The 27,896-nt window shown below is 51.1% G+C and overlaps 1 protein-coding gene across 1 annotated transcript; it reads left to right on the forward strand.

The window, feature by feature from the left end:
- The first annotated feature begins 109 nt into the window (after nt 1-109).
- Nucleotides 110-27,896, forward strand: LOC133354815 (transcription initiation factor TFIID subunit 4-like). The gene is made up of 14 exons (XM_061571956.1): nt 110-1,812; nt 8,984-9,186; nt 9,892-10,005; nt 11,384-11,506; nt 12,911-13,000; nt 15,319-15,474; nt 17,342-17,423; nt 18,624-18,753; nt 19,367-19,536; nt 21,158-21,288; nt 21,445-21,570; nt 22,993-23,049; nt 23,508-23,627; nt 25,769-27,896. Exons 1-14 carry the CDS (start codon nt 132-134, stop codon nt 26,030-26,032), a joined length of 3,447 nt encoding a protein of 1,148 aa, XP_061427940.1. The 5' UTR covers nt 110-131; the 3' UTR covers nt 26,033-27,896.

Raw genomic sequence — 27,896 nt, forward strand, 5'->3', positions numbered from 1 at the left:
AACCCCTCCCCCCCCACAGCCCCCACCCCCCCATACAGCCCCCATCGTTCTTGGCCCCGCCCCACTCCACCCCTCCCCCTCCCCCCCCACACAGCCCCCACCCCCCGCCCCCCGGGATCGCCCAACACAAGATGGCGAACGCGAGCGACCCTCTGCTGGAGATGTTCACGACGGACGTGGACGAGAAGGCGGTGAGCGAGCTGGTGGGCTCGCTCGAGTCGCGCCTCTCGCGACAGCGGCCCACTGTGCTCAACAGCCACGCACAGCAGCAACAACAGCAGCAGCCACAGCAGCAGCAGCAACAACAGCTGCCGGACCGAGGAGGGGGCCGGCTCGGAGCCGCGGCTGCCGCGGGCGGAGGCGCCTCAAAAACGGCGGCGTCGGATTTAGGCGAGGCCGAGGCTCGGTCCGGGACGCTAGGCCCACCCATGAAGCGAACGGCTGCGGCGGGAATTTTACTCTTGCAACAACAACAGCAACAACCGCAGCAGTATCAGCAGCTGCAGCAGCTGCAACAGCAGCAGCAGCAGCTCGGCGGGACGAATTGCCAGAGACACGGCGGAGTGGTGGCTTCGGGTGTGAGTGTCGGTACATCATCAGCATCGTTATCATCAGCATCGGTGGCGGCAGCTTTACCGTCTTCGTTATCGGGATCGTCGGCATCATCATTATCATCATCAACGTCTTCACTGTCATCATCATCAGCAGCAGTAGCAGCATCGTCGTCGTCGTCATCATCATCAGCAGGAGCAGCGGCATTACTTTCATCACCGTCAACATCATTAGCGCAAGCATCATCATTGACACAGTCATCGTTATCGGCAGCTGCATCCACCTGTTCCTCTTCCTCGTTATCATCGCAGTCATCGTCCGTTTCGGCCCCTGCATCACCATCACCATCATCATCCACCACCTCCATCTCCTCGCTGTCCAACCACGCCGATGTTCCCGTGCTACCTTTGGGTCGAACACCGGTGAACGGGGGCTCCGTGTACGGGACACCCACTGGGGCAGGAGGAGCAGGAGGAGGCGTCGTTGTCGGTGGTGGAGTCTGTGGTGGAGTCGGTGTAGTTTCACCTGCAAGGACCTCGAGCATTAACAGCGGTGGCAACAGCAACAATGGTGTGGCTATGTCGGTGGTTGCGTTGGACTCAGGGCGGATGAACTTCAATGTCACCACCAACCTCAACCCTAACGTCACCCCCAACCTCATCGCACCCAACCCCATCATCACCGCCACCACCACCATCATCACCACCTCCACCAACCCCAGTGTTACTTTCACCAACCCCAACACCACCACCTCCACTTCCAACCCCCCCGGTCTCGCCACGATCACTCTGCAGCGGCCACCTGCGAGCCACAACGGAGCACCAATCAGCATCGTCAGCACCAGCAGTATTATAAGCAGCAGCAGCAGCAACATCATCAGCAGCAGCAGCAACTCCATCGGACACCCACCGCTCATGTGCACCACGCCGGGGGGTGTTGTGAGCGGGCAGCCGTCAGTCATAAGTGCCGTGACCTCTCGCCCCGCGATTACCCTCATCAGCAGTCCACAGCAACAACAGCAGCAACAACAGCAGACTGCCACTGTGTCCACCTTGGCACCCAGTGGTGCGGGGATGGTGCCTATGGCTGGTGGGCACAGTGGCGTGGTGAGGGTGAGTGTACCGCCTCCACCGTCGCCCGGACCGGCGCTGAGTCCAGCGCGACCGGGTCTCGCACTCCAGCAGAGGCTGCTACCGCCGCAGATTATTGCACCACGACCGCAAACAATCCAGCTTCCTCCTGGGTTCACCTTGCCACCAGGTAAAGGAGCAAACGCTCACCTCTGTTTTGGTGCTTGTCTGAGATCAAACGGCTGCATTGACAGGTTGCGTGGTGTGGTACAAGGGGGACATGGAACTGACTGTGATTTGAGTGAAGCGAGTTGATGATCTCAGCCCGGTGGCACAGGGGTCGAAGTGCTGAGCTGACGCCACTGAGCTTCTGGGTTTGAATTCTGAGGTTTGATCGCCCGTTTAACAGTGTTCTCAAGTGTGTAGAGTTGATAATCACATCTCAGTCATGAGTTAAAAGTCAAATATTGCCACATCAGTTTCAATTTTGTTTGTCACTTAATGTCGGCAAATTCCATATCTAGCAAACAAAAAATGTCGTGCTATTGCCATGTGAGTTAGATTTAGCTGTAGTAGGGAGTATGGTAAAGTACAACATGCAGTGTGCAGATAAATAGGGTCACTTAAAGTAATTCTGTGCTATCTGCTTCTGCAGGCTTTTGTCGAGCACAGCATGGAAATATGCCGTTACTACGAAAGCTCCCAATGGACACTTTCAGCTCATGACATGGCACTGATTGCACAATTTGAATAAAACTGGGGCAAAAGGACAAAACAAAGTTCAAAAAGGGCACATTCTTGTGTCCTGTCTGTTGGTGACCTGTTTGTGCATGGCACCGGGTAGGAATTGTTTTGTCTCTTGGGCTAAATTGGTCCATGCTTGCTCTCTCCCAGCAAGAACAGCTGTGAGGACTGATTGGCCATGTGTCACTCTGCATATTGGTGGCTTGCTCCTGTGTGTGAACTTTTTGAGTGCTTGCCTCGACTGATCATGAATAAATACAAGGAACTAAACACTTGAGTGTGCGGAAAAGCAACAGAGATGCCACTAGGAAGTGGACTGCGAAACAGAAAGAAGAACACGTGGATTATAGAACATGTGCAGGTTTCAGTGACGCCGGTGAAACTGAAGGAAAAGTAAGGCCGGGCTTGGGACAGGATACTTCGCTGAAAGGGGAATGCGGGTTGACGTTTGAGAATAATTATTGTGGGAGCCAAGGAATCGAGTCCAAGAGGGCTTCCACCGGGGAGATGGAGACATAAGAGCACCTCGAGTATTATCAGAATATTTATTTATGCTTGAGGAATCCAATGAGCTCTAAAACTATTTTTCAGAGATGTCCAGTAAGGGGTACGGGGTCAGAACATTACAACAGTGAGCAATACAAAATCACGATAGGCGTGCCAAGTATAGGAAAGGTAAACAAATTACTTAATAATTATATACAAATAAAACTAAACAATTATTGTTTCCTCGGTGTCGTTGGGGAGGCTTTCATCCAGAAGTGGATTGACCATGGCCAATGATGATTATGATGCCCCCATGTGTGCGGTGAAGTGTATCTTGTACTGTGTTGCTTAGAGGTTACTTTAAGGGATATTAGAAGTAGTTCTGTGATATCTGCTTTCGCGGGCCATTCTTTCACACAGTTGGTGATGGCACACCTCTGCAAAACTTTTGAATGCATACTTGACCTGATGACATGGTGGGTATTTTCCACACATTTTGTTTTCCTCCCGCAAGTCATGGACTCGTTCAAGAAATTATAACACGATAATGCAAGGCCCTCCTGAAAATAAGACCATGCGATATTGTTCATCGCATGTCAATCAAACCGAAAATGTTTTAGGTGTCGGCTGAAATTTAGCCAATTTGGGTGAAAATCCACATGTTGTAAAATGTGGGTTTTTGTAGAGTCATTGAGGTCTGGTCTGAGACTATCAACTTGCTACACTTTAGAACCCGGTTTAAACCCGAGCGACTAAAATACAGATTCAAACCTAGGATCCTCAGTGCTACTTTTTCATTGCTCCAACAGTCATTACGTAGCTGTAAACTTGGATTCAAACCCAGGGTCTCGGCTTGCTGGTTCATTCCCTCCGTACAGCCATTATGAGTTGTAAACCTGGATCTGAACCCAGGGTCTTAATGGTGCCGGCTCAGCTGTCTTGACCCATTGAGCCACCCAACGACCTCGCTTTTTAAATCCTTTATATTAAGTTCGCTCGCTTGCTTGCTTGCGTGCTTGCGTGCTTGCTTTCTTGCTTACGACCGTGCAAATTTTTCGGTCGTTTTTTAACCCACTTCCCGTGATCAAATCGAGCTGACATTTTGCACACAGACTCGTTGTGCGAGACAATTAATGTTCGTGAAAAGAAAATTCGAAAAATTTACACTGTTTAGGGAAAACAAATTAAATATTTAATTACCAATTGCTTAATACTGGCAGACAATCATCTGACCCATAGGTGGCAGCCATCTCAAGCCAGAGGACGAGAGGACTCTAGCTGCCACGCATATAAAGGATTTAGAGTGAAAAACTTTGTTTTTACGGGTTATACTTGTTGAGGTGTGCCGTACGGTGCTGTTGCTCCCTTCCCATCACCACTGGTACTGTCGGAGGCTTGCAGATAGACGCACAGGCCCCATATCAGCATCGCACTGTTAAGACTAAAAGCGTTTGCCCACTCTGCGGTGAGCGAGCGCCAACCTATTCATCCCAGCGTCCATCGCTTCATCCCTGCATGCACCGCTTTTCATCTCCTATCCACACGATACACACAGTGGTCGGTGCACATTTTTTTGGACCCTGCAGTCGGCAAATCTTTGCCAATTTTTTTCCTGAGTCCTCATCAAGCATGGCCACTTTTCCCCTTCCCTAGATCGCCAAGCGGGTGGCTCTTCAAATTTTGCGTTATAATTGGACCCAGTGAAAGTGTGACGGTGACGACGTTTAAGATAAAAGATTTAAGTCTACCCCGTTGCAAAGACTGCCACGTAAAAAAAAAACAATTCTATAGTTACGCCTCACCAAATCACCCTACATGCTCCCGATCCCATCAGCTCTCAGAAACCAAACAGAGTTGAGCCTCGTTAGTACTTAAATGGGTGACCACCAGGGCTTTTGACAGCTGTTGAAGGTATGGGGCTGCGAGGTGTGCTTAGCAGGTGGCAGTACCGAGTGTCAACACTCTTGTCTAATCCGTGGTGGGTTTTCTCCTGGCTTCTTTGGTTTTCTCCGCCACAAAGCCAAACACTCGTTCATGCCATCGCTCAAACATCCCATTCTAACGGAACGCTTTTCTGGATAAACAATTGTCATTAAGCACTGAACTTTCATCGACTTTCTCTCCGCATTCCAAGGCTACCCCGGCAAAGTATATTGCCGAGTGAGGTTTCCACAAAAGCGCTCGTGTTGTTGTTGTGCGGACTTCAACGCTACGTAAATCGGCCAACTCGGTAATATTTAATTTCCCTCTCGTTTGTGCCCCAGTACTTCCATAGGCAAAAGTCACCGTCTTCACGGATCCGATAGCTGTGATCGTGAGCATTGTCTTGCTGTTTTATCTGAAATCCCAGGCCTCTTTTCACCACTTCACACAACTCCTGATATTTACTTTCATGTCAGAATCAGAATATTTATTCTGGAGGAATCCGATGAGCGACAAGGCTCTATTTCACAGATGTCCACTCGGGGTGGGTAAGAACGTTACATGTGTCCTTATTTTTTTTTAAATTAGTTGTCCCAAGGAGTTATACCAGTTATACACATACTCGAGATTGAGTATAAGACGCACTTATTTTTGTCTGCACTTGAAAGCAAGAATTGGTTTGGGAGGTGGGGGGGGTTCTGAAAATCCAGTCGGTGCGTGTGTGAGACCAGATTTGTGCAACGTTATTGACACTGGCCAGAAGTTGGGGTAGCGTGCGTCTTACCTCCCCGAGCGTCTTTTCAGGAGAATTACGGCGATAAACACGGCAGCAGGCCGGAGTACTTGTGTAAAACTGGCCTTCGTAATGAAAAAGCAACATCGCATTACAATATACTACCTGCAATGATGTGGATCGGAAACATCGACAAAGACAACGAGAAATAGAACAAAAAGATGGAAAGTGCACAGAAGCCTGGACAGGTGCACGTTTGTAATTAAATTTAGAGACATAAAAGGGAGGACATGTATTACACAGCATACGCAGGTTAACGACATCATCCACACTAAATTTCGATTTAAAGCTTTCGTGACTGCAGGGATTCATCTTCTTGGTTCTTTCGGTAAAGTCACGTAGAAGGGAAATAATACAAATAAAACATAATAAAATAATTCTCACGACGCTTCGGCCACAACGCAAGCAGCCGTCCTCAGGTGAAGCTTGGTGGTGTTTCATTCTTCACCTGAGGACGGCTGCTTGCGTTGTGGCCGAAACGTCGTGAGAATTATTTTATTATGTTTTATTTTTATTATTTTATTATTTTCCTTCTACGTGACTTTACCGAAAAAACCAAGAAGATCATCCACACTGTTAAGAAATGTAGATGGGCTTGGGCATGATGCCTCGCTAGAAGAGACGATGGCCAGCGGTCCCGACTAAGGAGATGGAATTGCAGGAAAAGGAGGGAAAAGGCCGAGAGAAAATCGCGCTGCGGGAGATGGGGCATTGAAATTGGCTCGTGTGCAGCAGCAGCAAAATGTATCGGTGGCATCGCAGGCCCGGCAGACGTCGGTGGCTTTGAGAGGCCTTCATCTAGCAGCGGAGATATCGTGGCTAATGCTCACGATGACGATGAGGTTGGGAGAGCGTGCGATGATTTGGAGGCGAGAGGAACAGGCGTTTGTTTATATTTTGACGGACACGGTAGGAATAATGGATTATTATTAATGAGGCCCTATATTCTTCTTCGATGAAAATATCTCTGGGTCTCAAGATTTTTTTTCAGGAGGTTCCGGCATTGGAACAATGATTGATCAATTCCATTCATCAGTGTTTGGCTTGCACTAGCATATGCCGATAATTAACATGTTTTTGTCTCGTAAACAACAAGTTAAACAAAAGATGATTTCTCTTGGAGGGACACGGACAAAAAAAAATAACTATGTGCAGTGTGCATAGACGGCTTTGAAGACGGCTCAAGGTTGAAATGGTGATGTAAATTGTCGAATGAGAAATTGTGCAGCGCTTTTGAAAAATGTAATTCAGAAATCAAAATCAACGCAACCCTTGTACCTGAATAGGAACGTTTTCAGTCGGTGCAAATTGTGTGAGCGTGGATATTGCCCGGGGGTAGTGGCACACGCCCATAGGCCAGCACTGTTGAGACTAGGTTTGGTGGATCGTACAAATGCTGAGAAACTCCATTCCCCGTGTTGTGTGTCGTTGTGCCGTACACGAGATCGCCATGAGAAGGCGATAACAACAAAGTGTAGACTCGTATCATCCGTCCCTCCTGTGTGGGTCTAGAGTGTTGCCCTCCTCCTCCCCTTTGCACGCGTGGGTTTTCTCCAGGTGCCCCGGTTTCTTCCCACGTGTATAAACAATCATTTATTGGCTGAAAACATCTTAAAATAAAAAGCGCTCCTGCGATTGGGCAATTAAATTGTTGGCACTGGCTCACCTGCCTGCCTGCCTTCCAGCTTGTCTGTGGTTTCTCAGCGATTGTGAGATGAAAATGTCTCAACCTATACGCTCGTGTTTTAAAACCAAACATTATTTAACGTTACAATTACGTAACGAAGCGTGGAAAGATGCGCATTTGATATTAGCAGCATCGAAAGAAAAATGTGGATTTGAGAAGAAATAGTTTTAGAAATGTCATATTCTGTTAAGAAAGTTGAGTAGGCTTGGGCAGGGCACATCACTAGAACACAATTGTAGCCAAAAAATATGGAACACTCCCGAGAGGACGACCACCGTGGAGATGGAGCGATATCAGCCCTCTGGCATTAGCACCATGAGCCGTCATCCATTCGTGGATTGATCAGGGCCCGATGGCGGATTGAACGGCGCAACCCTCCCCCGCCCGCCTTGTTAGAAAACGGCCCTGCGGAAACGGCTGTCGCAGAACGACTTGGGAGGCTTCTTCAAGGGTCCTCTGGTCCACGCGTTAACGGTGGATTGACGCGAGAGCCGTTCGTGGAATCTGCTACACGGAACACGAGGTTGCGCGCGATCTTTTACGTCGGGGCCCGTCGAGAGTTTTCACGCGAAATAGATTCATGCCAGTGTTGGAATGGTCATGAAGTTGACCATTGCGATATGCCGCCGTCACGTGCACAGTGCGACGATTGTGAAATCCTTCCATAAAGTTTTCCAAGGTCCCTCCCTCCCCTCCCCTGTACTTTCTAAATATGTAGCAGCAGCAGCAACAACAACAACAATACACTTCATTGAGTGCCGTAGACGCTGAAATGAGCCGTTGGACAGCACTGAAATGTATTTGTGCTGTTGTCACTTGTGGTCACAGGTCCCTCTTGCGAAGGAGACTTTGGCGAGAGATATTGGGCGGCTGGGTGGTGCGCTTGTGCTTCAAGGCACCAATAAACGTCCTGGGTTCGATTCCCGACTCGGGCGCCTTACCTGTGTGGAATTTGTACGTTCTGTCCCCCGTTCTGTATGGGTTTCCTCGCAGAGCCAAAAAGACAAAACATCCGATGTATTATTTAGCAAAACATTCGGATGTAAAAAATGACCTGCAAATTACGTAATTGCGATCACACGTAGCAATATTGCCCCCTTACCACAGAGCACTTGGCAGAACCGTCCTGTAAGAGAGTTTCAGATTCGTTGAGGGCTTTCGCGTAAACAAGTGCAGTAATAATAATAAAAGTAAACAATCGTCATGACGGGAGCGCTCGAAGTGTGCGAGCCTGTCACGTGCGCCTACCGCGCTGTGCTGCATTGTGGGCAGCAGAGGGCAGTGCGAAAACCTTCCCCATTGTTGTTGTACTTTGCTGCTACCGTCCTGATGGGTCTGCTCTCCATCTTCACTCAACTGCACCGGCCAGAGCGTGGTGAAGTGTGTTGGAATAACCATCCACATGGCCGCATGGAATGGGGAGGCCCTTATTCAGCAGTGGAAAGGACAGAGGGTTTAAAAAAAAAATATGATCATCGTTAGAAATTACATGAATGTTTATTTGAGTCCTATGTATTTTTATTTTGCGTATGTGCAGATTAATGGACACAGGACTTCTCACCGATTATAGTCTGGGCCGCCGGTAGGCTGGAGCAGGCACTGGTCGACAGAGTAGGCACGTGACTTGTAGCGCCTACGGCCCATAATAGGCGCTTGCGAACGACACTTGCCCCAACAGTCTGTTGAAAGCTACATGGGGGGGGATCTTTGGCTTGTGCCCACCCGCAGGTACGGTGATGGTGCGCGCCGGCGAGCAGGGCCAGCTCTTCCTCATCCAGCAGTCGGTGCTGGCGCAGGCCGGTGGCGCCGCCCCCCACGCCGCCCCCGTGCCCCCCTCCCCCACCGTGGCCACGGTGGCGCACGCCCCCAGCCCACCGGCCGCCAGCCCCGCCACTCAACCGCAGCAGGGAGTGCGGCTGGCCGCGCTGCAGGTACCCGCGCTACCTTCGTCTCTCCGTGCGCCACCGCACTCGGCAACCATTAACCACCACCCAGACTTAAACAAAACAAGGTGATGCCCACAGAGCTGTATAGCTTATTTTTAAGAAGCGACCTGGCCACAAATGAAAGCTCAATGAAGTGGGCTTATCACGTGGACATTTATAGCAGCGGCAAGATACTCTAAACGCGTGTTTATAAGCCAGAGGACTCAGAGAAAAATACACACGCGACCACGGGGAGAGAGACACACAAACTCCAAATATACAACAGGTGTCAGGATCTGGATTGAATCCAAGACCTCCTGCATACCAGGCGAGGTAGTTAATATCTCGCCACCGTGGCGCCCACTCACCACCACTTCCGCCACCACCGTCGCCACTGAAAACCCAACCCGGGCTCTGTTAGCCCATGAACAGCGCAACTCTAGCCCAGTGTCATCAGCGCAAGGGCTCCATTCACCACGAGTGAGTGTGAACATATTCCGGGTGGGTGTCATGTGACACGGTACGGTCCAGGTGTCCAGCGGTAGCTGTGGTAAGGAAATAGCGGAATTTGGGAGGCCCGCCGATGTACGATGCGAGATGCTCGGCGTCGTTCGGCAGGAGAACGAGAGGCTTGGGGTCGGTCGACGTCGGGCACCGGGGTTTCGCGTCACTCTTTTTAACGTTTGCCCCGCTGCGCGTGCCCGTGTCAAGATTGCATCGGTGACGCCGCCGGTGGGGGGGGCACCCACGCTCGCCGCTGCCACGCCGGCCCCTCCCGCAGGGCCCGCTCTTCCCGCCAGCCAGCCTCCGCTCGTCTTCACGCCGGTACGCCCACACGGTGCCCTGCCACGCCTCCTCCTGCGGCCGTCTGGAACGCCCTTCCTTCCGATGTTAGGAAGTCACTGGGGCGGTGAACTTCTAAATCGTCTAGATTGATAACTCACTTCTTTAGAACTGATTTTGTGTTTAGTTTGATGTCCTTCTTCCACACGTATTATTAACATGGTTGGCTACGCACGGTACAAAATAAGTTGAACATAGATTTTATTTTGATTCCTACTTAAACGCATGCGTAGAAAACGTAAAATTATTCAACGATTTTATCCATATTTGTGCTATCGGAGTCATGTCACCAAACGGAAGTATCCATGTGAATCTTTTGCAGAGCAGTGTGCTACCCTCCGCATTCAGAGCACTCCACTCTGAAGTGGATATCACCTGAGATCCCTTCAAGTGCGCGTGTTTCGAGCAGCCGTCAGTGATTTGGCTGAGATCATAAACTCGTTATACTTGAGAAGCCGAATTAATTACCGACAGCTGAAACCCAGGTCTGAGCCAAAGTTCTCAGCAGTGCCGGTGTAAACAACTTTTGGTTGCCCCAAAATATTTTTTTCCCCTATGGTGTACGAACATGCGATTCCACTGGCAAACATGTTTCCATTTACTTATTTGTACCCACAGGGTTGGACCAGTGGGTTACGGGTAAGGCGTTAACAGTCAGGTTAAGGGTTAGCCGCTTACATTGGTGAGGGAAAAGTGAAAACCGTTCATGCGTTGTGAAAAAGTAAAACTACCAAAAAAGCAAAATAAGCAGCTGTTTCCAAAACAAGTTTGGAAAGCTATCTTCAAAAACATTCGCATGCAAATTGCACAACGCGCGAAGAAAGGTTACATTGCTGTAATAAAATAAGGGAGTACAAATATTCGTAAGCGGAACCAATATTCTTGAACATTAGTTACTGTGGGGGGGGGAATTAATATTCTGGGGGAGGGAACGTGGACAGTATGTGCCCTTGAAAAAACGGGAGCGCTCATAAGGTGGCCCACACATATCCATGCTTTGAATAAAGAAAAATAGATTGTAAGAAAATGTTTAACTAACTCCCGGGATGTTAACTACCTTGCCTGGTGTCCAGGATGCCATGGCTTCGATCCCGACCCTTGACACCTGCCGTATATTTTGTGTGTCCCTCTCCCCGTGGTCACGTGAATTTTTCTCCGGCTCCTCCGGTTTTTCCCTCCACGTTTGGAAATATTTGGCTGCTATATATTTCCACGTGATAAGCCACTTTGTTGAGCTATCATTTGTGGCCAGGTCGTTTCTGAAAAAGAACTAGTTTTAATAGTTTAAAATTATTTCCCTGTACGCCATCTCTTCCTTTTGTCCGCTTGCGTGGCTCCCTCCCTCCCTCCCTATTCACAGGAGGTGATGGAGAACGTCAAGAAGTGCAAGAACTTCCTCTCGACGCTCATCAAGCTGGCGTCGTCCGGCCAGCAGTCGCCCGAGACGACGCGCAACGTCAAGGAGCTGGTGCAAAACCTCCTGGTGGGTGCAGTTGAATGCAAAGACCGCCCCCCCCCCTCCCCCGTGTATGGCCTCCACAGGTTGTTGGGGGCGAGAGTAGGCCTCGGCAAGGTAAGGTAAAAGTGTAAAAAATTAACCCGTAAAAACAAAGTTTTTCACTATAAATCCTTTATATGCGTGGCATCGGTTTTTATTTTATTATTGATTTCTGTTTTTCTTGAGTAAGAGTTTCATTTTTATCACATTGGTATTTTAAATTAAATATGAAATTTTTTTTTCCTAAAAAGTGGAAAAATTTTTAAAAAATTTTTCACGAAAATAAATTGTCACGCACAACGAGTCTGTGTGCAAAATGTCAGCTCGATTGGATCACGGGAAGTGGGTTAAAAAACGACCAAAAGATTTGCACGGTCGTAAGCGCGCAAGCAAGCAAGTGAACTTAATATAATGGATTTAAAAACAACGAGCCTACCTTTACCCTACCTTTTAACTTACCACAATACAATCACTCTACCCTACCTTTTACCCTTTAGCAGGTAAGGTAAAAGATAAAATGCAACGAGCCTACCTTTTACCCTACCCTTTAGCTTTACCCCTTGGCATGTCGACACCTTTACCCTTTTACCCGGTAAAAAGGGTACAATTACCTTACCTTGCCGAGGCCTAGGTGAGAGTGCTGTTTTAACTCGAGACCGAATAGTCAGGGACAAGAATTTTCAATTGCAATGAAAAAAAACCACGCAAAAAAGAAAATCCCCTTTTGCCGAATGCGAGTTTGCGTTCGTTTTTTTGGTTGTTGATTGAGAGGGTGTGACCTGAGAGACGTAATGACGTGGCAAAGCCAATGGCCTCGCGCGCCGTCCTGCGAGTAGTTGCAAAGCGATCGGTGCCGAGTGATTGGCGGAGAGTGCTCGCGACAGCGCGTGCTTGGACGGCAAGGTGAAGAGAGCGAGAGAGAGAGAGCAAGACGGATAGACTGGGGATTTCAGGCCATTCACCTGGTGTCCGTTCGCGCGAACGGACAGCTGTCGAGGCCGGTCGGTAACGAAATTGATGGCGACCTTGTTGATAGTAGTGATGATGCTGGTGATGGTGATGAATTTAATGGTTGCGTGATGGTGATGATTATAAGGCGATGATGATGATCATGATGTTGGTAAAGGTATTGATAATACTATTAATGGTGATGGCTATAATTATGGTCGGGGAAAATGGTAATAATGATGATAGTCGTGACATCGATGGTGGTGGCAATATTGGTGATGATAATGGTGATAATGGTTATAATGGTTATGATTGTCGCAATGATGCATGTGTGTTGAACTTCTTTCGCACCATGATGATGATAATGGTGGTGATGATGATGACAATTGTGATGACAATTGGCGATGACGACGACAACAACAATTTGCGATTGTTGTCCAGGATGCCAAGATGGAACCGGAGGAGTTCACATCGCGGCTGCAGAAGGAGCTCAAGTCGTCGCCACAGCCCTACCTCGTGCCCTTCCTCAAGGTTTGTCCTCGCAGCCGACCCACGCAAAGCCGCGCGCAGAGACCCCGCGACACCACCGCGGCGCTGCGACGAGCACCCACGTGGTGTCGTGGCGGCCGTGGCACTTGAGACCGATGAGTTGGATGGGGTGGATCCGGTGGTTCTCACCGTGGTCGATGCCGGTTGGAGACCAGAGGTCGCAAACGGGTTTTGATTCCTTACCCGTACCCGGCCGCACCAGGGTCGCAAATGGGTAGCCGGGTGTCGGGTAGGGTACGGGTATCGGGTACCCGGTTGCGACCTCTGTTGGAGACACTGGAGCCGGCGACCGCTCAGAATCCTGCGCGTTAATTCTGGTTTCAGCCGCAGCGCTCGAATCATCGGCATCAGAGTATTTGTTTTTTATTTAAAGCTTTCGTGACTGCAGGGATTCGTATTCTTGGTTCTTTCGGTAAAGTCACGTAGAAGGGAAATAATAAAATAATAAAATAATTAAAACACGTGAAACATATTTTTTATATTAATATTATTTTATTATTTCCCTTCTACGTGACTTTACCGAAAGAACCTAGAATATCAGAGTATTTGTTTGTCCCGGAGGAATCCGAAGAGCTGTGAAGCTCTTTTTTGGCAGATGTCCAGCGGGGACAGATCATAAAGTTACAAGAACAAACGATACGACAATATCGACACTGGTCAACAAAAAAAAACATGTTTTTCTGGCCTGGACTTTTGCAGCTGTTTTAGACTAATTTCAGGGTGCTGATTCCAAATCTGATCTCAGATTTGCTCTATCACATTATTTTTATGCTATCGGCATACCCCATTTTCATTGATTTTACCCGAAATTAACCCTGTCACTTATGATTGCAAGTTGTTGCGAGTCAGTGACTGCTTTAGTGTTAAAACATGGTGCTGTATTTTTAGGATAGTGTGTTTATAATATCATTTTATGTAGATATCCACATTTATTTAACACTTTTCTTCTGCAGTTTTTATTGAAAATGCAATATTTAATATCTCAAAAACCTGATGTGATAGACTAAAACTGATGCCAGATTTGGAATCAGCACCCCAAAATTACATTAAAACCGTTGGAATACCTTATGTCAGAAAAAGTGTTGCAAAGTATAGGGAAACAAAAAGATGCCATTTTCAAGCGTAGTTATTGGTCTTGGTCCAGTCGCCCACGATTAACTTTTCAGATTGATTTTTAATTAGATTAAAGTGTCTTTTACTCAAATGAAAGACCAATTGGACGTGTACAAATCTATACGTCCTTATGAAAAAAGTGTTCTTGGACGTTCTTTACATTACGTCAAATAAGTGCGTTGAGGATGCAGTTGGAGAGTTTTTGTTTGAAATGAGCTTAGATGTGATGGATTTCATCCAATTACAGACGGTTAATTTCAGGGCTGTACAAACACAGATCACGGTGTATGACAGGTACACAAACAATTCCATGATGGCAAATGATAATGTACTCGCCTAACAGAATAAAATGGGGACATTTTTATTCGAGTTATTTTTGCTGCTTCTTAATGGAAGGCCTTGAACATACAACGTTTAAAGAAAAAAAAAATTAATTTAGTATGTTATCTCTGCGAATGGCTTATATTTCAGACAGGAATTACAACAGAGAGAGAACAAATGGATAACATAAAAAGGGCAGAGCAGGTAAAACAGACCAGGAGCCAAAGGCACCTCAGATTGACGCGGCTGGCTACGTACGGTGCGAAAGAAGTCCCACATACATCCACGCGTACAGGCACAGACGAGAGTGCAATAGAGACAAGACGTAGTTGAACAAGATGTTCCGTACAAGATAGCAAATACAGACAAAGACGGAGTAAATAAGACAACGAACATGATTGCGTATGCAAACAAGCTGGGAATAATAGACGAGAGACGAGATTTAGACCGGATGTTTGCGTACGAGATAGGAAGTACAAATGAGATAAGTAGAATTGTCGTCCCGAATCGTGACGGTTCACTCGGTTGCACTTGAGAAGCGTCGGTCGTTAAAATCCCAACCGCGGAGCGTCGTACGCCGCAGTGGCGCGGCAGACCGAACCCCCAGGAGCAGGAAGTACGCGCGAGTCGTTCGGAACAAACGTGTCTGTACAAGCGAGGTTAGAAGAAACATCTTCTATTCTCGACTTGTGATTGTGACGACAAATGGGTGACGAGGCACCGCATTGCCGTTGGAGTTGCAGCGTCGCTCCGTTGCTCTCCGGCGGCGGCGGTTCTCTCGCTCTCACCGATTCACCGAGGCGCGCCGGAGCGAATCCCGGCGCCGGGAACGATGGCTCATGCCGTGCCGGCGCGCTCTCTCGCAGAAAAGCCTGCCGGCCGTGCGCTACCTGGCGCAGAACCCGCAAGCGCCGACCCAGTCGGCCCCGCAGCTCAACGCGATCGGACCCCCGGCGACCTCGACCGGCGCCGCGCGACCCCTGGGAGCGCAGACGCACGCGGCGCAGGCACCGCTACACACGGTACGGAGGTGGTGAAGTGGTGGTGGTGGTATTGATGTGTTGGCAGTAGTGGTGGTATGGCTGTATGTATGTGTATGTTTGACTTCTTTCGCACCCTACGTCGCCAAACCGTGCTAATCGGAGGTGCGGAGGAACGACAGCTCAGTATGAACATCCGTGCTGAAATTAGTTTTCAATTTAAATTTAAAAGTGCATAGCTCCAGTGGCTTTCTAATATCGAGGGGAAGAGGGTTCCAGACAGCCACAGAAGCGCATCTGAAAGTGCACGATGCAGTCCACCGTCTTTGTTCGATGGTTAGACTGGTGATGATCCTGTTGATGGTCGTGGTGGTAGCGATGGTAGTCGTGTCGTAGTGACGGAGAGGATTGTGATCTTCGTGATGGTGGTGGTAAATATTCTCAAATTGACAGTAAAATTAAGTCACTGATTTACACCATTGGAACCTCATTTGCCAGTAAAAAATATTTGCAAACATGTTTGCAAACATGACTCCTTGTAAAAAAGGTGTCAGTTTTGTTGCCAGATAGAAGGGTAAAAAAACAATTCTCATATGTTTTACTGGCAAATGAGGTTCCAATGGTGTAAATGCTTACCCCCAGCTCTCATACTCTGATGGTGCATTGTCTTTGAGTTATGCGCCTTTTGGCGTCATCTGGTCCAACCCATGTGAGACTAGGCTCTAAGGAAAGCTGTCTCGGTGTGGACCAATCAATTTCAAGGACAGTGGATATATATTATCAGAGTTAAGTTTTTTGTTTGCATTATGGCTGCAGGTATTGTGGTCTATGCAAACATGACTCCTTGTAAAAAAGGTGTTAGTTTTGTTGCCAGATAGAAGGGTAAAAAACCAATTATCATAAGTCACTGATGTTTAGTTTATTTTGTTTAACCAGGTGGGAACTCAAGCAACGAGCGTTAGGGAAATTATTGCTATAATATGAATATCATTCGAATTCTTCAAATATGGCAAATCTGGACCCCGACGCCGACTCGATAGGTCACTCTTGCGAATGACATCGGGGGCATCCGTAACATCCACTGGGGAAACATTATGTGACTGGATACTACACCCGCAAGAATAAGCAGGGCGGCCGCTGGATTTGAACGGTGAACCTCTGCAACAAGCGGCGAACTTGCTCCAGCTAGGCCTTGTCACGAGCCATGATGATGGTGGTGGTGGTGGCGGCACCGGCAATTATGGGGAGAGCTCACGGCCGCTGTATCCGTGTTGATATGCTTGCGTTGATACGTTTGTGTTTTGCTAATCGTGGTGCTGTTGGCACTCGTGGCAGTGATGGGGATAACGGTGGCGGTGGTGGTGGCGGTGGCTGCAGCGATACTGGTGCTCCCATTGTTTCGTGTAGTCGAACGCGCGTCAAGAATCAATGGCGATATTTTCGCATTGCTCTGCTCTATCTATCCTGTCTCTGGCATTTAAAACGAATTTGCTGGTTTATTAATAGATGCCTATTGACAGAATTCTCCCCAGTGATCTCATTATCTTAACAAGGGTGTAATGCGGTGTGTGTGTGTGAGCATGTGTGTACGTGAGTGTTAGGCATGTGTATGGGTGTTTGTATGTGTGTGTGTACGTGTGGCGGTTAGCGCTTCGCTTCGCTACAAACCCGGCGGCCCGAGTTTGATTCCCGCTCATGGCCAACACCAGTGACGAATATCTGAACCTGTCCTGGGCCTCCCCTAGGTCGATTCAGCCTCAGATGAGTCCCTGGTGCGGTGTGCGAGGCCACCGACGCCCTCGTGTGCCGTGCTGGCCTCCGTAGGTGCTCGCTTAACGGCGCATGCCCCGTGACCGTCTGTTAAGGCTCTACGGGGGATGGGGGGGGATCTTTTGTCTTTGTGTTGTAGGTTCTGACGACGCAGCATGGGGGTGGAGTGAAGCAGATTGTGCTGCAGTCGCAGGCTCGCGGCAGTACACACATCAAGCCCGGTGAGCAATGCGCTCGGCGACCTACGATTCACCCCCCGATCCATCGATCGGTGATCGTAAACTGGATCGGGACTTCCGGCGGGCGGCACGTATATCTGGTGAACGAGTCGTCAGAGCGTCCTCGACAAACGACGTGAATAAGTGTCGCCAGCACTCGCTCGCTTGCCGGCCGGACTACGTTAGCTCATTCCTCATCCGTTTGATGTCCTTACACGGGCTCTCTGAACTCGATCTACCCTTGTTATGCTGCCACTTCTATGGAACAGAAGAAGATTGGTTCGCTCGTCTGGTTTGGCTCGATGCGCGATGCTCCTTCACTCGTTGAATTTCTGCCTTCCGACGAGGCGCCTAACGATCGATTGAAAATCGTTTGCCGACTTTTTGTTCAAATGATTTCTCACCTCCACGGTAACTGAGATTACCTACGGTTTACGCAAATTGCACCCGAATTTTGCATTTCTGGCAATGGAGGTGGCAGAGGGCACTGCAACAACATCCACCGTTGTACCATACTCCTATGGTTCCTCTTCTACGCTCCCCGCCGCCACCAACTTGCGTCGACCTGCAGGGTCATATTATAACAAGCCCACGGTCCACACAGGTGCAGAGAGGCTCTCACCTAGCAGTGGATAAACAAAGTGGCTGCACATGCTGTTCAAGTTCAACTCTGTCCCGTAGAGTAACACGTGTTGCCGTTTCCATATTATATCCCTAAAGTTGACCTTTATGCTCTTCCAAAGTGTTTACTCGGTCCCGTTGACCCTTTTCCGATGACGTGTACGTCATCAGTTTTTCTTCCGACTTCCGTTGCAATTGCGTACGTTTGCGGCAGCGGCACGGATTCAATTCGAAATGGAATCTAAATCGATTCCGAAAGGAATTGGAAGTTAAGGGCCATACGGGGTGGGCAGTGGGGCACAGTTTGGCATCGGCTGTAATGGAGTGCGGTGGTCGTGTCGCTACGGTTCTCTGCGGTGAGTACGGTCCACGGTCTTTAACAAACAGCGGCGCTATGCCTCTCGAAATAAAATGAAAGCCGAGCCGCCCTCTTTGCGCGTTTCTGAGATTCGGCAGTGAATGGAACAAACACCCTGCAACTTGCGGACGTCATCGGAACGGCAAAGGGTTAACAGCCCGCGGTGCTGACGCGGTACCCGTGTTTGACCCCGTTGCAACCCCTCTCCCCCCATCCCCCACCAGGCACGGTGGTCAAGACTCAGGGCCCTGCTCTCATCAGGCCACCCCCCACAGGCGTGCCGGGAGCCACCGGGCTGCAGGCATCGGCGAGCCAGAAGGGGAAGATGAAGGATCCTGGGGGCGGCACTTTCAAGTAGGGGGACCCTTACGCATGCAAGCACATGCACGCACACGCACGCACGCACATGCACGCACGCACATGCACGCGCATGCACGCGCACGCACGCGCACGCACGCACATGCACGCACATGCACGCACACGCACATGCACGCACGCACGCACATGCACGTACGCACATGCACGCGCACATGAATCAGCATGCCTGCTCGGAATCTGAATTTTATTTCAGTTGGTGAGACCCCCATTGAGCCAAGCAGCTCTGTTACACGGACGACCGCAGCTCAAGACCGTCGGCAGTGGCAGCGGTTGCGAGGCGTTGCAGTTACATAGAGTTGCATGGAGATCTGTAGAGTTACATGGAGAACCATGGAGTTTCATGGACATTCATAGTTACATAGGGACAAGACCCTCAGCAGTGGCGGAAGCGACAGGACATTGCAGGGTAGCAATATGCAAAGTATCCAGAGCACAGACACGTCGCAATAATCATTGCACGTAGCAACAATCACCGTGGCAGGACCCACCCGCAAGAGTTGCGAGGCTTTGGTGAGCCCTTCCCCCTGGGTAAGCAAGTCGCGAGTCTCCCCTTCTCTATCCCCGTCCCTCGCTCCCCCTCCCTCACCAGGGACGATGACGACATCAACGACGTCGCCTCCATGGCGGGCGTGAACATCAACGAGGAGAGCGCACGCATCGCGGCCACGGGCTCCGACACGGTGGGGACGCAGATCCGCTCGTGCCGTGACGAGGCCTTCCTGTCGGCAGGGCCCCTCCAGCGCCGCCTGCTCGACATTGGTGAGAATGCGGCACAAGCGAGCGGATGCACAAAGACAAAGATCCCCCCCGTACAGCATTAAGAGACTATCGGGGCAAGTGCTGTTAGCGAGCGGCACCTGTGAAGGCCGCCACGGCGCACACAAAGGGATGGGTGGCCAGCACCACGCCCTAGTGGTGATGTTTGCACGCAGCACCGGGTACTCGTTTTGGGGCTGAGTCGACCCAGGACCGGTTCAGATAATTAATCGTCACCGGTGTTGGCCTTGAGCGGGAATCGAACTCGTGTCGCCAGGTTCGTAGCGCAGCGAGCGAACCGCTACACTACCACTCCCCTACCGCTCCCCACGGACACAGATGCATGGCCATGACTCGCCCAACCGGTAGCACGCCTTTAGCAAGCGAAGCTCCGTTAAGATCGACCGATTGGACTCGCGGGTGCGGTCGTGGTGATGGCGGGCTTGGTGACTGGCACTGGTGGTGGAAGGTGGTGGTGGTAGTAGAATTGGTGGTTATGATTTTAATTATTTGGCTGCTACTGGTGGCGGTGGTAATGATTGGCCCGTTAGCGGTTGTGACACGGCAGCAGGGTGAGGCGTCGTGCGTTAGCGAGCACCCGTTTTGGCCAAGTCGCCCGACGTGTGATTGCCGGGGAGTAGTGTGGGGTCGGCACGGAACACCCGGATATTGTCGTCTCCCCGGTGCTGGTGGTGAGGGCAGAGCATCCAGGTACAGTAAAACCTTGGATTGCGAGCATAATTCGTTCCGGAAACGTGTTTGTAATCCAAAGCACTCGTATATCAGTTGTGATCACGTGACGCTGGGCAGACAAAGCGTATACACGTACTACTCGTATTGCAAGACCTCGCTCGTTTATCAAATTAATATTTATTTTAAAATGTTGCTCGTCTTTCAAAACACTCGCAGACCAAATTACTCGCAATCCAAGGTTTTACTGTGTTTCGGTATACTCTGGTGGCAATTCCACATTCTTTTGACAGGATCCAGGCTGTGAGTTAAGTGACGAATGTTGAGTTACCACTAGATGGTGCAGTCTCACCATGTAGAGCTCACTTTCTCTACCCCGGGAAAATGATGATGACGATTGACTTTGGGCGTGTGTTGGTGGCAGTGCTGGTTGTGATGAAAATTGTGGTGGTTGTAGTGATAATGTTTATATTGGTGGTGATGATAATGAAGATATGGGTGGTGGTGGTGGTAATTGACATGAGATCGTTGTGGTAATTGGGCTGCTGTCTGTTAGTGGTGATGGTGGTAATGATGATGAAGTTGATGTTTATGATTCTGGTAGCGATGGTGATTTGGGATGGTAATGGTAGTGATATTGATCATGGTGATGTGGTTCTGCATACAGGGAGTTGTGTCAATTAGATTGTCTCTGATTGAGCTAATTTCTAGAATGTGCGTGCGTGTACGTGTGTGGTATGTGTGTGGTATGTGTGCGGTGTGTACGCGTGCGTGTACGTGTGGTGTGTGGTGTGTGTGCGGTGTTTACGCGTGCGTGTACCTGTGTGGTGTGTATGGTGTGTGTGCGGTGTGTACGCGTGCGTGTACCTGTGGTGTGTGTGCGGTGTGTACGTGTGCGTGTACCTGTGGTGTGTGTGCGGTGTGTACGTGTCAGGCCGGCGGTACGGCGTGACGGAGGTGCCTGCGGACGTGGTGGGGTTGGTGTCGCACGCGGCGCAGGAGAGGCTCAAGAACCTGGTGGAGAGGCTGAGCGTCATCGCACAGCACCGCACGGAGACGTACAGGGTGAGTGCACCGCACCCAGACGATCGATGTGCACTGAACTGCCCTGCTCCCGTATTCGCCCACACACTCGCCGTCAAACTCACTCGTCCTCTCACCCGCATACTCCTCGCCTGTGCAATCCCCCCCTCCCCTACTCGCCCGCACGCACGCCCGCAGGACTCGGACGACTCGGAGCAGATGAGCGACGTGAGGTCTCAGCTGAGGTTCTTCGAGCAGCTCGACCGCCTGGAGAAGCAGCGCAAGGATGAGCAGGAGCGCGAGATTCTACTCAGGGCGGCCAAGGTTGTTGCTCTCTTGATGTTGGCGTGGAGAGATGTGGGGCGTGGGGTCCGGATACGAGAGTAAAACCTCTCTATCTCGCTCTCTCTCACCAAGCCGAATTGTAGTCAGACAGAATTTGGGGTGAGCCTGAAAGTCACCACGAAAGAAACGATAAGGAGATCAACCAAAAGCCTACGACCGGAACACTGCACGACAGAGGGTGTGCGTATGTTTGCGAGAAATTCTAAAGCTGCGTTGTTGCTTATCCTTTGTATGCAATCGGGTGAACCCGTGCCCTTGGATGCCACAGGCTCTGCGAGGGCATTCTCTCCTGCGCGTGCTCTCTCTCTCTGTCTGTGATACTTGACCAGAGTCAATGAGGAACCCTTTTTTATATATATATAAAGTTTCGCTGACTGGCACGCGAGCAGACAAGTTGCGCGGTGGTGACGTCACCCACAACCCACAGCGTTGAGCCGGCTTCGTGCGTCACCCTGACATAACTCCCACTCTCTACTCCGGCCACAGATACCGCACAAATGCGCGGCAGCTGTAGATTTTATATATATATATATATTTTCAGGGCGGTGTTATTGACACACCTGTTCCATATATATTATTATACTGGGGGTTGTCCATTTACGGCCTTCGGCTTGGAAAGTCACGATTAAACATTGAACACGAACGACGCATTCACGCAAGCACCCGATGCTCCGTTTTGAAGTAAAAAAATTAAACATCTTTTAATTGTGTTATGTTTTGAATTGGATAATTTTATTTCTTCATTAAAAGCTTACATCATTTTACATCTGGAAGACTTAATTGAAAAGGACATTTCGTGTGAATTTTCTCTCGTCGTTAAGTAGATGGCCTTGCCGGGGGTTCGGTTCGATGCGGACTTTCACCTGTTTGGGATTGCGGGATCGAGATAAGGCGACACAGAGCTAGCCGTGCGAGAAGACCGCCGTCTGCAGTTCGATTCCAACGTAATCGAACGTCTGTCCCTGCGCCTCCGTCGTTCATGCAGGGGGCGCGTAGGTTTGCAGCGCCCCCTGCATGAAAGCGACGGAAAATGCAGCGTTCATCACAGATTGATAAAGTTGTGTGCTTATATAAGAGTTATATACGCGTGTAAAGTGTGTGTGAAACGTCCAACCATTCGGCCGTCAGGCGTTCACTACGCCGATGACCCAAGCTGACGCCGACCACTGCTCTCTGACCCAGGAGCGGTCCTGGCATCGGGCTTACGGGGTCATGGTCGGGGTCAAGGTCGGGGTCGTTTGAACGTCGAGGTCACGCAAGGCGACGTCGACTTCGGTGACAGGGCCCCCCCGGCCAATGTAACTCCGGCTGTCGCTTGCACACGACGCGGGGTCTCTCATGCTGGTGCTCCGTCTCTGTCTGTCTGTGTCCCTCCCTCTGTCTCTCCCTCTCTGTCTGCAGAGTCGGTCTCGACAAGAAGACCCAGAACAAGCCCGGCTCAAGCAGAAAGCAAAAGAGGTATAAAGATCCCTCGTATAGCCTTAACAATTTTTAGGGGGCAAGTGCTGTTAGTGAGCACCTTTTTGAAGGCTGGCACTGTGTGCAAGGGGGGGGGGAGGGGTGGGGTGGCCACCACCACCACGCCCAGAGTGACCGGACACGATTCGCACGCACGGGGGGGAAACACCCCCATCCCATACAGAAGGGGACGGGTGATCCTCGTCTGCAATTTTCCGCGCCGCGTTCTCCTGGCGAGCCATAGTACGGCACCTTGATGATGCCCACGGGATGATCCACCAACCTTCGCCGCCAGCGGCTGGCTTACAATCTACCGCCGCCCGGCCGAGGTCGCAACGATCGCAGCGCGACGGTGGCGGCTTTCAACGAGTGAACGACACCACCAGACTCGCACAAATGACCCCCCCCTCGCCTCCTGACCCGTCCGCCTTTCTCTCCCTCCCCTTCCTCACCCATAGATGCAGCAAGCGGAGCTGGCTCAGATGCGCCAGCGAGAAGCGAACCTGACGGCGCTCGCGGCAATCGGGCCACGCAAGAAGCGGAAACTCGATTCGCCAGGGCCGGGCACGCCGGGGGAGGTGGGGGGAGCGTGCAACTCGCACCGTCACGCGTGTACAAAGACAAAAGATCCCCCCCCCCCCCCCAGGGAGCCTTAACAGGCTGTTGGGGCAAGTGCTGTGGTCAGCACCCTGCCCGGCACCCTTTGTCACCCGGCCAGTGCTGATGTTTACTCATCGCACCAGGTACTCGTTTGAGTCGACCTATGGCAGGCGCAGGACAGGTTCAGAAATTCGTCACTGACTTTGACCGTGAGCGGGAATGGAACCGGATTTCTATAGCCCCGCGAGCTAAATGATACGCCAAACCTCCCCACTGTAGTACACACAACAACAACAACAACCACTAAGGTTTACACCATTGGAACCTCATTTGCCAGTTAAAAATATGATAATTGTTTTTTTACCCTTCTATCTGGCAACAAAACTGACACCTATTTTTACAAGGAGTCATGTTTACATAGACCACAATACCTGCAGTCATAATGCAAACAAAAAACATAACTCTGATAATGTGCACTGTTCTTGAAGTTGATTGGTCCACACCTGAGACAGCTTTCCTTAGAGCCTAGTCTCCATTGGTGTTGGACCAGATGAAGCCAAAAGGCGTACAACTCAAAGACAGCGCACTATCAGAGTATGAGAGCTCGGGGTAAGCATTTACACCATTGGAACCTCATTTGCCAGTAAAAAATATGATAATTGGAATCAACTTCAAGGACAGTGCACATTATCAGAGTTATGTTTTTTGTTTGCATTATGACTGCAGGTATTGTGGTCTATGTAAACATGACTCCTTGTAAAAATAGGTGTCAGTTTTGTTGCCAGATAGAAGGGTAAAAAAACAATTATCAACCACTAAGGTGTCGGTGACTTCACAGCGCTTGTGCCAGGCTGTGTGTGAACTTTAGTGCCACTGAAGTGTCGGAACGCCCGCTGGCGGGAGGTCACGGGACAGACCCAGGTGCCGTGGGTTGACGCACTGAGATGACTGGCCGATGCACCACCTGTGCTCCCTACTAAACGCAGACGCGTACACACGCGCGCAAATAATTGTACACATGCAACAACAACAACCGCCATTCACCACTACGTGGCGGTGACGTTACCACGGCGCTTGTGCCAGGCTATGTGCCACTTTAAGGCCACGTGAAGTGTAGAACGCCTGCCGGCAGGAGATCACAGGACAGACCCAGGTGCCGTGGGTTGACACACTGAGGTGGCTGGCAAGATGCACCGCCTGTGCCCCCTACAACACACTGCACTTGAGAAACCCGGTTTATTCACGGTTGGGCAGCTGAAATCCGGATTCGAACTCTGGATCTCAGCGGTCGGTGCCAGCTCACAGTCTCCAATCGGAGTCAAATCTCCACGCCGTCCGTACCGCCATCTCTGCTCGCGGGGGTCTCGGTGACCCGGCATTCATCTTCGCCATTCGACCTCATCGCGATCGCTGCCAACCTTCAGTAGCGCAGCTCACTGCCTAGTTCCACGTTCGTGCGTTGGCCTCGCAGCGTTCGTACAAGGCGAACCTGCAGGAGGCAGTGCAGAATCGGTTGGGTGGATTTGTCGTAAGGTCAGGGTTCAGTTTGACCCTACAAAACCATCGCAGTGGGTGTTTCCCCCCCCCTCCACCCCCCGGAAACTCTCATTTCCTTGCCCACGCATACAAAAAGTAAATATTAAAGCTATACAACTACATTTTGTTGAAGCATTTGTTGGCAAATGCGCTGCGAACCCGGCGATCCCCGAGTTGGATTTTCCGGCCACGGCTCGGGTCATCGGCGAGTGGAATCTAAACGGGTCCTGGGCTCCTCCTGACTTTGGCAGCGCGCACTGAGACTGGCGTGGTGAGGTACGGTCAAACGACTCCCACGGAGCCACACGGCCGTGGCGAAGCCTTCATCCAGCAGTGGATCGGCTCGGGGGAGGGGGGGGGTCTCCTCGTGGGCGAGGCATTACGTCTCGTACCGACGCGCCGTCGCTTCGGAGCGATCCGCACGGTCGCGGCGTACGCGCGCTACATGCGGCGGTGGTGGTGGTGGTGGTGGTGGCGGCGGCGGTGGTGGTGGTGGCGGTGGCGGCGGCGGCGGTGGCGGTGGTGGTGGCGGTGGTGGTGGTGGTGGGGACACGAGAGTGATGTTTTACCTCCGTCTCTCCAGGCCGGGGGTGGGGGGCCCGGCGCTTCGTCTTCCGGCGGCACCGGCGCGGCGGGAGGCAGCGGCGGGGGGGCGGCGGAGGCCGTCGCGGGGCCCGGCGGCGGCGGTGGCGGCGGCGGCGGCGGCGGCGGGGTGCCGGGCACGCCGACGAGACCGTCGCAGCGAGCGCGCTTCACCAGGGTCAACCTGCGCGACCTCGTCTTCTTGCTGGAACAAGATCGCGAGACGGCGCACTCGCGCGTGCTGTACCGCGCGCAGCTCAAGTGACGCTCGCTTTACGTCTCGGGCCGCCGACGAGGGCGAGGGGTGGGGGGGCACAGAGAGACAGAGAGATCGGAGGCGCCGAGATCGCCCCCCCCCCCCTCCCCGACGCCCCGGGTGCTGGAATCTAACCGGGTCTACCTCCCGGTTTGGCGGGGACCGGACCGGGCCGCGGTCGGTGTTTTGGGCCCTTCCCCTCCGCTTGGAGCGGAAGTTTGACTTGCACGGCAGCGGACGGCTTGCGAGGATGACGGTGGCCGACGTGCAACGTCGCCTCGGCTCAAGGAGAGAGAGAGAGAGAGCGGACGGACGGACGCCAGTTCCTCGCACTGGTCAACCCGGGACCGCACCGACACATGGAACGTGACTCGTCGACCGACCGAATTGACTGACCGACAGACCGACCGCTCTTGCGAGAGAGCGAATGACCGACTTGCCGACCAAACGAATGACCGACGGAGCGACTCGCCTCCCCCCCCCCCCCCGCCAACCGTTTGACCCACATGACCCATCGAACGAACGACCAGCCGACCGAACTAACAAACGACCGACAAATGCCCGAACGACGACAACGACCAGACCCCCCCCACTAACCGATCGACCGCGAGACGCCAAATTGAGGCAGCTCGCAAAAAACGCGGTTCTTACCGAAGGGCTCCCTTCCGTACACACGTAGCCGCCCCCCTCACCCCACAGAACCAATGAATGGTGGCGAGGGTGGAGAAAGGGGGGCCTTGCCTCTAACCGCAACCCCCGAGTCACCGCCATCCGCGCCCCACCCCCCCTCCCCACCGCCTACCAGCACCCCTCCGACGCTATAATCACGCGCGGTCAACACGTCGCGAGGTTTTTTTTTAATCGCCAGAGGTCTTGTTTGTTTGTGCGTGCGTGCACGCGTGTCCATCTGGTGCGGCGTTTGTGTGTGTTTTTTTATTTTTTACACGCACCGGTTCGTATCGCTCGCGGCGTCGAGACTCGTGTACACGACCTGCAGAGGGACAGGAAATGAAAAACAATTGCACTTGACCTGTGTGTGTGTGTGTGTGCCGTCAGGAAAAAAAAGAGGGCTCGTTCTTGTGTAGTAAGAGGGCCCCCCCCTTACGCCCCCTTCACTGCCCGCGCGCGCGCGTGCGTTGTACATTGTGTGTATGTGTGTGTGTGTAAATACGAGGCGAGGACTTTAATACATGTGGTGTTTATAAATGAGAATTTGAGAAGTGGTATTTTAATAGAACTTTGAACCAGCGGCACGCGAACTGAGAAGTCGGGAGTACGAGATATATATACGAGTCTTGTATGCATTTTATAAGAAAAAAATATCCTAATAACTAAGATTCTTTATTTTCAATAATTTTTTGCTCTAAAGTAAATATTGTCTACATTTATTTTCACGGTGTGCGTAGTTTTTTTTTCTTCTTCTTCCGTGTCGTACATTACAAAGAGAGACGCAAAAGGGGTCGGGGGCCCCGTGTTGCCTCGTAAACAGTGGCACACGGAGGAGGGATGGGTGGGACAAAACACCACGCGCGCGCACTTTGTCGGGGAGCGGTGGTGGCGCAGGAGATGTTGGCAGCACTCCGCTGTGTGAACTCCGTGACCTCGGGTTTGATGTCTGGCCACAGATATCTCACCACCGATACCGGGCCAAACCACATGCGTGGTGATTGTCAAACTACGCGCCACCCCCCCCACCATGATCCACACGGTGGTGTGGGGAGGCTTTCATCCAGGAGTGGATTGAGAAAGGGCTATAAATTATTATGAAACTGTGCGCACAGCATCATTTTAACATTTTTTAAAAATACAAAATTGATAGCTTTGTGATACAAAATAAACCTTTTTCTACCAATTAAATTTTATTTAAATGCTA

Source organism: Lethenteron reissneri, chromosome 49 (assembly GCF_015708825.2).
Source record: "Lethenteron reissneri isolate LAM-NWPU_2019-01 chromosome 49, ASM1570882v1, whole genome shotgun sequence".
NCBI lineage: Eukaryota > Metazoa > Chordata > Hyperoartia > Petromyzontiformes > Petromyzontidae > Lethenteron > Lethenteron reissneri.